The sequence below is a fragment of the Apium graveolens genome, chromosome 7, assembly GCF_009905375.1.
Source record: "Apium graveolens cultivar Ventura chromosome 7, ASM990537v1, whole genome shotgun sequence".
NCBI classification, from domain to species: domain Eukaryota; kingdom Viridiplantae; phylum Streptophyta; class Magnoliopsida; order Apiales; family Apiaceae; genus Apium; species Apium graveolens.
In genome coordinates this window covers 107,745,338-107,755,291 of record NC_133653.1, presented here as the reverse complement: position 1 = coordinate 107,755,291, position 9,954 = coordinate 107,745,338, and the positions used below count along the sequence as shown (strand labels likewise).

The window sequence follows — 9,954 nt, the reverse complement described above, 5'->3', positions numbered from 1 at the left end:
TGCAGTCCAGGGCAGCAACATGTGGTCAATTAGGGTTTTATTGCTTCTCGCTCTTCCCCTCCTTTTCTCCTAGGTACCCCCCCCCCCTTTTGTTTTCCTTAGCATTACTGCTTTTTTATTTGGTTTTTCTTTTACTGTTTTCATTCACTTGTACATTACTTTCCGATTAAACAGTGTAGTTTCTATGCTAGAATGTTCAATCCTTAACTCAATATGGCTATGATTTTATTTTTTAAGGATACTATTTTTGGAAAATGTTATTAGTTATAATGTTTCAACATCTTCTGCCTGGCGTTGTAGTTGCTACATGTCAATAAGAGGTAGAATCCGCTGAAGATGGAGGACAACTTGGGATTGTAGATGATTATGGCGGTGGAAGTTTCATTTCAGCTCCGGCTGTTGAAACAGTTTGCGTGTTTCCCAAAAATCCTTCTAAATGTCCCTAGTACCTTTTACTGGACTTTCATTTTGCATTTCCCCCTTTTTTCATGAAATTAAACTTGTGTATTGTCCTATCCTATGACTTATCAGACACGTATTGATATCATTTTTTTTTATCTTTTGCAGCTATTGTTGCAGGGGAACCAACTGATCTCTTAATTGGACTGAAACATGAGGGTAATTCTTCTTCTTCTTGGGTATTCAATTTTATTTATTTATTTTTGCTAAATTATATTATATCTTTTTACTGTCCTTGCACTCTAATTGTTTGCCTTTCTATTTCTTTGTATTACTCTGTATCTCTGTCACAATTGATATATTGTTTCCCTTCTCAGTTGATCTCTAATCTTCATCTTATTATGTTCTATTGGTTTTTCTCTATTGTGCTTTCTTCTGGTTATCTGTTTATTTAGAGTGTTTCAGTGTCCACAACATGTTATTTCTCTTGACTATTGGATACTTGAAACAGGGGATGCAGATTTAAATGTTATCACCGTTCAAGCTAGTGTTCATCTTCCTTATGATCATAATCTGCGGGTTCAGACTCTTTCTTCACAGGTACTTTAAGAATCACCTGATGCATGCATAATCTGCTTAAAGCCTAGGAATCATTTTTTAAAGCTTTTCTCTACAAATAAGCTGTAGGATAGATAAGTTCTCAACTTTTACTTTACACTCATATGCTCAAATATTACATACATTATTTGATATTTTAATAATCCGAGCTTAAGTAAGGGGATAATCATTTGGACCACATCTCACATATGATGGGGATGCTTGGTATTCCCTTAAGAAATAAAAGTTCCTATGAAGGCACGATCCCTCTTATAAGAGGAGGGTCTCTAAACCTTCTATAAATGCAGACACTGGTGTTTTAGACAAAATTGCCCTTGAAAAGTTATTTGAAGGACTGGTGGATATGTTATAACTTTCTCATGATTCCTACACATGTTAATGCTAATATATGTTACCTCTTTTCTACATGATAGGCTTTCAACAACGCCTCAGTTCCAACTTCTGCCCAGGCAACATTCCCATACACTTTTGCAGTCAGCAAATTTTTGCAGGTGCGTTTATTTTCATGCCTTGCATGAAATTCTTTTGAAGCAAGCATCTACTATCTTTTTCCTGCCTTGTGTATGACTCTCCAAAATGTTTTTTTAGTGTAAGCTTTTTTCGAGTTCTTGATCTTTGCAGGCTGGAACATTTGATCTTGTTGGAATCATTGTTTATGAGATAGACTCGACAGCATACCAAAGTACATTTTACAATGGTACTATTGGAGTTACCGAGGCTGGAGGTCCTCCAAGTGTTGAATCTGTATTTCTGTTCTCTCTTGGGGTAGCCTTGCTTGTCCTTCTTGGGTTTTGGATTCATACTCAGATCTCTCATTTCTCAAAGGAAATTTAATACGGACTTTACTTGTATCCTTAATCTTCTTCAAGTTAACCTTTATGTGCTGTTTACTGTGTGGCTGCCTTTCCGAATTAATTTTCGTATTGTGAACTACTTTGGATATGATTTCCAATATTTAATTTGTGAAAGCTATCATGTTCTTACTTCACCCCCCCCCCCCAAAATAAAATGGTTGAATTCCCTTCTGCGATAATTGGTTGACTTTTATGTACATTAAACTAATTTTCTGTATTTGCCCTTATATAGTGAGAACTGGGAATATGTTGGTGGTTTGTTTTGTTGAATAGTTGATCTATGTGAAAGTGCGGGGAGGGGATAATTGAAGTGTAGACTTCTTGTACCTCTAGGGGCACCTTTGCCAATTGCCACGACTCGGCCCTCCTTTTTTTAAAATAGTTTTGTATGCTTGATGTATAATGTCTAAAACTGATCGATAACTATTATACCCTCTTCTGCTTTTGATAGTAGTAGTATTTTCAATTACTGTATGTTAAAAACACATCGGAATCTGTAATTAGTCTGAAAGAGTCAAATAGAGCGAAATAGGTTTCTAGATCTAAATAAGTTATTATTATTCAATACACAATTGTAGTAAATATAAAACAAAAATATGGATTGGATAGGCTAGAACTAAGTCTAACTAATAAAAGATAAAAGCTTAGCTCTATGTAGACCTGGCAATTCGTTCGTGTCGTGTATTTTCGTGTTTCGTGTACTTGAATGTCAAACACAAAACCGACATGTTTAGCGTTTGTGTACATTCGTGTTCGTGTACTTTCGTTTTGTGTCGTTTCGTGTCGCGTATGTCGTGTTAATTGAATATTAATATATATTAAATTTAATATTAATATAAATTAAAATATAAGAGTTTTCGTGTCGTGTCGTGTACTCGAAGGTTAAACACAAAACCGATACTAAATCTCGACCGTGTACTTTCGTGTTCGTGTACTTTCATGTCGTGTACTAAAAATACAAATACAGACACTAAAATTTCGTGTCGTGTAAGTCGTGTCGGGTCTATCTCTTGGGGATACTGGTTATTAACTCTAGTTCGGGACTAGAATATTAACACAGCACAACTAATACTAACCACATGGTCCACAGCCCGAGGTGAAATTTTGCAAGTATCAAGGAGTATTAACCAAGAATGCCTTCTTTTGTTATTGTTCGTTAAGAATGCTTAAGTCCTATTTGAATACTAGTAGTTCTTATAAGTAGCGAATTGAAAAGTTTATACATTTTTCAACAATAATCACAATATTGACCATAAGGATTTAGCTTTTAAATTTACCAAGCTGATTCTTTAGTCATTTCATGTTTTGATTTAAACTTTCCTATCATCTATAGTTATCTTGCATCTTAATTTTATATATTGAGGGTTGTATTGTGTGTCTTGATCAACGAACCGGTAAACATATTTGTAATTTACTCATCCGGCATGAAATAAAGACATAAATATAAGTTAAATTAATTATTCAAGTAAAAATGCACACAAACTTGTAGAGTGTAGTTTCAATTTAGATGATGATTTGCAGCCCCTTTATAATACATTGTTATCTTCTACTAATAAATATAAAATCCAAAATATTTAAGTTAAAAAGGAAGAAAATTGATAGGGGTACCAAAAATTTGTCCCAAAATCATCCCAAATGATACATGGTAAGATTTAATTGGTAATAACTTTTATATATGATGGGTCCATCATGCATGCATATTCACCCACAAATTATAATCCGCCATGTGTCATTTGGAACCAATTTTGGGACAAATATTTGGGACCTCTAGTATTACTAAAAAGAAATGTAAATGGTAAAAAATTTATAACAATTATATTAATAATGAATTTAAAGTCTTTCTTGAAAAAATTAATAACAATGTAAAGTCAGATAAAGTATAACTTCATGTGTACGGTGTACCTCAAAGCAGAGGGGTAGGTGAAGAAGATAAGGGCAGATGAGAAGATGAGAGCAGACAAACTATTTCGTCCTCTTTCTATATACTTTACCGTTGTCAGCTTCTCTTCCGTCTATTCTAGTAAATGCAGTAGTGTTAACTCTACCTGGTACTGCTAATAATCATGGAGAAGAGAGGGCTCTTCTCTTTTCTCTTTCGATGCAAAAATAAGACGTGAAGTCGTTGCGAATTAGCAATGGGAGAGGGGGGAAGTTGAACCTGTGACTTTTCTTGCTTGATGTTTATTTCCTTAATCTTTTGGTTCATAGAAAAATCTTTTCGTAATTTTGCGGGGTACGTAGAAAACCATGAGGGTGCAAAAGGTGGAAGTTGGCACTGAAACTACTGATGCTTCATTGGATGAATGGCTCGAGGTTTGTACCAGATGCATTATTAAATTTGGTTCCTGGTTTTATGTTTTTAGTTCAATGACAATTAGTTTCTTAGTATTCACATCACTGCAAGTGGAAATTCTGAGTGGACAACCTTTTTCAGCCGCCAAAACCAATGAACTTTATTAACAAACAGACATCTTATTAGTTGGCATTGTTTTTTTTGCTCAGGGAACTGCATATACACAGTCTAACAAGTCAAAGAAGAAGAAGTAGATCAGTTTTGAGGCCAAACTTTTTAGGCCGAAGGAATCACTACAATTGAGCTCAAGATTCTTGCAACGCAAGTTAACCACATATAGAAGAGTTAAGGAAGCTAGGAAGGTGAAAGTGATGAATGGGAGATAGAGACTTGAAAAGACCTGCCTTGCTGTGGTAGCATGACATAGAATCTTTCACGTTCCATTAATTTGGACCTTGTAAAAGTTTGGGCTTTTCTTTGAACGCAGAGCTAGGTATATTTTTTTAGATAAGATACAGTTTTGTAGAAACTTGTTTAAGCCAAGTGTGCCTATTTTTAGTCTTAGTTGGATCAAGGGGCTTTGGCTCTTCGTTAATGCATGGCAATTACCAAATGAATATATATACATAATAAGTGATTACGATGGATCCAACAAGAGTGTGCTTTTATAACGGGGGTTTGAGTTGGGTTGCTGATTGCAGTGGACGTATGATAAATGATTTTGTTTGTTGAGGCGGGGAGAAGTAGATACACTGACAGAGTCCAACTGAAGTATTCTGTGGAAAGTAATCTTATTGGACTGGTGGTGTTACAACTTACCAAATGTTTGTAAACCCAAAACTAGCTTTCATGTTGGAAAATCAGCGGCGAAAGCTCAACTCGAGAGAAAATGCTGCAAAGGAACAACGGTTAGGGATGCTTTACAAAAGTAAAAACAGGGATTGTTCATTTCATATGATGAACTTGTACCAAATATGAAACCAATACCGAAAGTGTTGACAAATAGAGAAAAGTGGTTTAGGTGGAGAGGCTAGGAAAGGAAAGATAATAAACAGCCTCACCAATTCATTCACCAAACAAGGTTTGCTTCATTATGACTTGGACGCTATCATTAATTGAACATCTCACGGTAACTAATCAGCAATCACACATAGATGAGGGCTGGAGTTATATTGTCCACAATTCTTTGAAAAAGTTTATAGAAAAACATCACATGCTAATAAATGCAATCATGCTGTCCACTTAGTTTGAAAATAATGACCATTGCCCAAAATATTTATACAAGTTGATTGTTACTAGTACACAAACCTACTCCTGTGTAATGTTGTTTCCATAGAGTGAAAGGGTAATTGATTAAGCTTTTGCTATAAATTTTAAGTATGATTTCGTTGCTGTTCAACTCAATTTGGACTAACTCTGTTGACTGTGAATTATAAGAAATACTACTTGAGAGAGTATTTATTTATTTATTTTTATGTGCACTCCACAAATTTATTATAGTTTTGAGATTTCTCTGCAAACATTAACTGTTTTTTTGTGCACAGGTAATAGACTCGCAACAGAAATCAACCTTTCATAATCATGTGTTTGTTTCTAATCATACAATAAAAACCTCCTGGGACAAAGATGTTTAACTATAAGCTCTGCTTAGTCAACTGTGTCTTTGTGAAAGGGACTTTTTTGACACATATTCTGATTATCTCCGACATTATAATCGTAAGTATGGACATTGAGTTGCAAAATACAATGTCAATAAATATACTATAAATTGCAATTTTTTTATATAAAATTTATATGCACATTAGTAGCTACTGATCATATTCGTCAGGGTGAATGCAGGACGAGTTAACAGAAAGCGCTTGGTTCCTTGAAAAATCCTCCGGAACAACTCTGCTGGTAGGAATTAAGAACATGAGAATATGCGTTCATCTCTTTCTCCCCAGACCACGAGTGAGATATCTAGAGTAGGATAGCTGGAAAGGTTTGGTTTACATATTTACAAACTTACTTACAAGACACGCATGCAACACTGAGTCACTGAGTGACCACAAATATGTAAAAGCAATAAAACTTTAACCCCTTATTGCAATGTAGTTAAGCTATTAAATGAGAGGAGGTAAGTAGGTTTACAACCATAGAGTCACATGAATACAGAGTGTACACTGTATACAGTTGAAGGGTCATTAAGTTACTGATAATGGCTGAATTTAATGAACAATTTGCTGGCGAAACCTACAAGCTTAGATCTAGCACAATGGTCCCCTAACCCTTAAGCGGGGCTTGACAATTTTGTGTCGGTCTTAATTTTAGGCCACACTTATCATTATATATAGCAATGCTCCTTGTTAGTCTAATACACAGTCGCTTATTTGAAGCGTATAGCTTCTCATCAAGGCTACATTTTGTGTAATCTTGAATCATTAGAAGTGTTGCTCTAGGGCATAAGGAGTGACTCCCAATGCGGATTCTTTCCGTTTCCCGATGTGTACTAACTGGTTTGTTGGTTTCATTATTGGTCTCTTTGAGCTTCTGCCATGGGGATGACAAAACAGTTGAGGTTGTTGGGCTAGGAGAATGTGCAGATTGTCAGGAAAGCAACATTAAGACTAGCCAAGCCTTTTCTGGTATATACATCTATTTTTTTCCTTTTTATGTTCTTACAGTACATTATGTTTTTTGTTATGAATTTATTTTACACGAAAATGATTCTTGTGGCTTTACGTATCGACAAGTTTTATAGCTTGACAAGGAGTTTAGATGATCAATATACTGATAATTTTTGCATGCAGGGCTTGGGGTGACAGTCGACTGCAAAACAGACGAGGGACATTTCCAAACAAGAGGAGTTGGACAGCTAGACAAAGAAGGAAAATTTACGGTTAATCTTCCAAAAGAAATATTAGAAGATGGAAAACTCAAGGAAGAATGCTATGCACAACTTCACAGTGCATCATTAGCTCCTTGTCCTGCTCATAATGGCATTGAGTCATCAAAGATCATCTTTGAGTCCAAAACAGATGGAAAACATACCTTTAGCACTACTGGGAAACTAAAATTCTCAACACCTGTCTGCACTTCAGCCTTTTTGTGGCCTCACTTCAAGTATCCTCCTTTGCCACCTTTGACTCCACATCCATGGAGAAAGTACCTCCCCCCACTGACTCCTCACCCATGGAAGAAGTACCTTCCACCACTTACTCCTCACCCATGGAAGAAGTACTTTAAACACCCCTGGAAGAAGTCACCAGTTTATACACCTCCAGTGTACTCATCTCCTCCAACTCCAGTATATACACATCCCCCAACTCCAGTTTATACACATCCTCCCACACCAGTTCATACTAAGCCGCCAACTCCAGTTTATTCTAAGCCACCAACTCCAGTTTATACACATCCTCCCACACCAGTTTATACTAAGCCGCCAACTCCAGTTTATACTAAGCCCCCAACTCCAGTTTATACACATCCTCCCACACCAGTTTATACTAAACCGCCCACGCCAGTTTATTCTAAGCCGCCAACTCCAGTTTATACACATCCGCCAACGCCAGTTTATACACATCCCCCAACTCCAGTGTATACCCATCCACCAAAGCCAGTTTATACACACCCCCCTACTCCAGTGTATAAACATCCACCAAAGCCAGTTTATACGCATCCACCAAAGCGAGTGTATTCACATCCCCCAACTCCGGTCTATACACATCCACCAAAGCCTATTTATACACATCCCCCAACTCCAGTATACACACATCCGCCCAAGCCCGTCTATACACATCCACCTACGCCAATCTATTCCAAGCCACCTACACCAGTTTATACTAAGCCGCCAACGCCAGTCTATACACATCCTCCAACGCCAGTTTATACCAAGCCACCAACACCAGTTTACACACATCCACCCACGCCAGTTTATACTAAGCCACCAACACCAGTTTATACGCATCCACCAACGCCAGTCTATACGCACCCGCCTATCTTTAAGAAGCCTTGCCCACCCATTGTTCCTCTGCCTAAACTTCCTCCAAAATACTTCCACCACCCAAAAATACCTAAGATTCCTAAAAAATTCTTCCACCACCCGAAACTACCCAAGATTCCTAAAAAATTCTTTCACCACCCTAAATACTACTTCCCACCGCTACCACCTCACCATCCTTGATGCTTCCATGATATTTTTATTCTTAAGTGAACTTTACTCAAGATGTTTCATATGTTAATGGCTTTCCGATAAAATTCCTTGTTGCAGCATTAATAAAAACCTTTGTGGAGATAGATATATAGTTGAATATCTGCAGATTAGTGCCGAGTGATTGTGGTACTTGATTAAACGAAGTTAATATATGTGTGATGTATTTACATGTTTATTGGTCATTTCAAGATTGCATTTGTAAGCTTTTGCTTCTACTTGTAAAGTTAAAATGTGGTGCACTTGTCTTTGTTAGAAACTTTTATTGATGAATGCATACATTTGTTTCCATTTTTAGTTTGTAACCAAATATCTTATGTATGGTTAGGGAAACATGGAATGCGATGGAATGAGTGAAATAATGGGGAATATTAGAGTTTGGAGGGAAGATTTGAAAAAAAAATTAGCCAGTGCAAATTTGTTACGATAGAAATTGTCAAGAGATATGATATGGGGAGGAATGGAGCATTCTTTCTCAAAGAAATCTTGTTTAGGTTGTAAAGGGTGGAATGGAAGAAAGAATAAAAAAAATATGAACGACCACACATTATATAATTCAAATTTCATCCTAATCCCTTCCATTTTCATTCATCCCAACCATGCACAACAATAGTCTGCACTGCTGTATTAAGCATCTGAGATGAAGAAAGATTGGAAGTGTAGTTGAAGGTTAATCTTGTGTGTGATAAGTCTGATTTGCTATGAATTCTATTCCAAAGCCGTTTAAGAAGAGTTGTTAGAGCAATGAAATCAAAAACTAAGGTGGTTAATTATCTAGCTGGAAAAAAAACCAAACCTAAGGTGTTACGGATGAGTGGATGACCGGTGCCCAGTGGGAGGACATACTGTGATAATAAACCTCTGCAACAATGCTGATGCAAGGGGAATTAATTTTTGGACAGAAGAAACTATCTACAAGTCTGCTGACAAATTAATCAACAAATTCTGTAGTTAACCCAGATATAGCAAATTGGCCAATATTTACTTAATATATGATATGGTTGCGACAAATTTAATTAATAGTGTTCAAGTAAAATGACAACAACAGTATTAATTGCTTGTGTTTCCAGGTGGTGTCCTCTTTTACTATACAGTTATGTAGCAGGATTGTGAAGAAACTCTGCCATGCCAATCAAACAGAAATTGCAATATGCTGGAAATAATTGTCAGCAGAGAGATACTGGCTTTGATACTTAGCAAAAAGAAAAGAAAGAGAAAGAGTTACTGCGTTTTGATGTGATTTTGCTTAAATCAAGTACAAATACAAAGAACATAAAGCACAAAAACTGGTCTTGTGCAAGGACACAATTGTGAAGTTCAATACCTAATTCCATTTAGCTCAATAGAGCCTTTGGCAATGAAAAGGTAAGTTGATGATGAATGAGTATGAAGCGATTTCACCTACTATAGCGTGCATATTATTACATTCATTTTCCTTTAGCAAAAAACCTCATAAAATTTTCAGTACACCTATCAGATAAAACGGTGGTCATTATTACGTTATTACCTCCTGCTGTGCAGTCAGAAATGACAACCTTATATAACTATTTCAACATCTGTGAAATACTTGTCACATGCTTATATATATATATATATATGTG

General features: G+C 36.3%; 2 protein-coding genes across 2 annotated transcripts; both read left to right on the top strand.

Moving 5' to 3' along the window:
• Positions 1-317: 317 nt before the first annotated feature.
• LOC141671338 (translocon-associated protein subunit alpha-like) lies at positions 318-5,196 on the top strand (the record flags this gene model as incomplete). Its single annotated transcript, XM_074477542.1, has 7 exons — positions 318-438; positions 568-618; positions 911-999; positions 1,431-1,508; positions 1,639-1,840; positions 4,111-4,184; positions 4,374-5,196. Coding segments are annotated over 7 exons (660 nt in total), but the record flags the coding sequence as incomplete, so codon positions are not given.
• Positions 5,197-6,518: 1,322 nt separating this feature from the next.
• Positions 6,519-8,644, top strand: LOC141671337 (uncharacterized). The gene is made up of 2 exons (XM_074477541.1): positions 6,519-6,788; positions 6,954-8,644. The coding sequence occupies exons 1-2, from the start codon at positions 6,623-6,625 to the stop codon at positions 8,324-8,326; spliced, it is 1,539 nt and encodes a 512-aa protein (XP_074333642.1). The 5' UTR covers positions 6,519-6,622; the 3' UTR covers positions 8,327-8,644.
• The last annotated feature ends 1,310 nt before the right edge of the window (positions 8,645-9,954 follow it).